The 627-nt window shown below is 65.7% G+C and overlaps 1 protein-coding gene across 1 annotated transcript in view; it reads left to right on the forward strand.

Moving 5' to 3' along the window:
- Positions 1-627, forward strand: part of Kif26a (kinesin family member 26A) — a 33,762-nt gene that overhangs the window by 1,578 nt on the left and 31,557 nt on the right. The window contains exon 2 of the mRNA XM_010607376.1: positions 143-315. Coding sequence (XP_010605678.1) covers positions 143-315 — 173 coding nt within the window. The remainder of the gene's footprint in view (positions 1-142; positions 316-627) is intronic.

Raw genomic sequence — 627 nt, forward strand, 5'->3', positions numbered from 1 at the left:
TCTGATGGCGGTAACACTTGAGGCCAGGCTCATTGTGGCGGGAACAACTGGTCGCTGAGGCGGGGGCTGACCTCCCAACCGGAGACAAAAAGGCAATTAATTTCGGAGCTCTGTTCCCATCTGCCGAGCCCGCTGACAACAGGTCCCGCGCATACCCCGGGCCTCCGCCTCCCGGGCGCAAGGCGCCACACCTACTTTCAGGCACACGCGCGGCTGCACAGGCACGCGTGCCACTCGCGGACACGCGGAAACAAAACTAGCGCTGGCACTGCACTTCGGAGGCGCCGGTTGCGCTACACTCACCCACGCAAGACAGTACCGAGGGGTGGCAGCTACACGCGGAGCGCGCGGGATGTTCTGGGAAAGAGACTGGGAGTCTGAGGATCCCGGCCCAACCTTTTTCTCCTCCCTTCTGGCTGTGTGACCTTGGGCCAAGATTTACCCCGCGGCCTCAGTTTCCCCGCCTGCCAAGTGAGGCAGAGGCGCATGCGCGCGTGTAACTAGTGTCTGCGCGGCCCCCAGCTCCCCTCCCCCGGCCGGCGCTCCCTTAACTGGTTGGGGGTCCTCGGAGTGGGAGGGGCCGCGGGAGGAGGGATCCTGCCCGGCGGAGCCCGGGTGGGTGGGGTA

The sequence above is a fragment of the Fukomys damarensis genome, unplaced genomic scaffold, assembly GCF_012274545.1.
Source record: "Fukomys damarensis isolate Sample0158 unplaced genomic scaffold, DMR_v1.0_HiC HiC_scaffold_21, whole genome shotgun sequence".
In the NCBI taxonomy this organism is placed as follows: domain Eukaryota; kingdom Metazoa; phylum Chordata; class Mammalia; order Rodentia; family Bathyergidae; genus Fukomys; species Fukomys damarensis.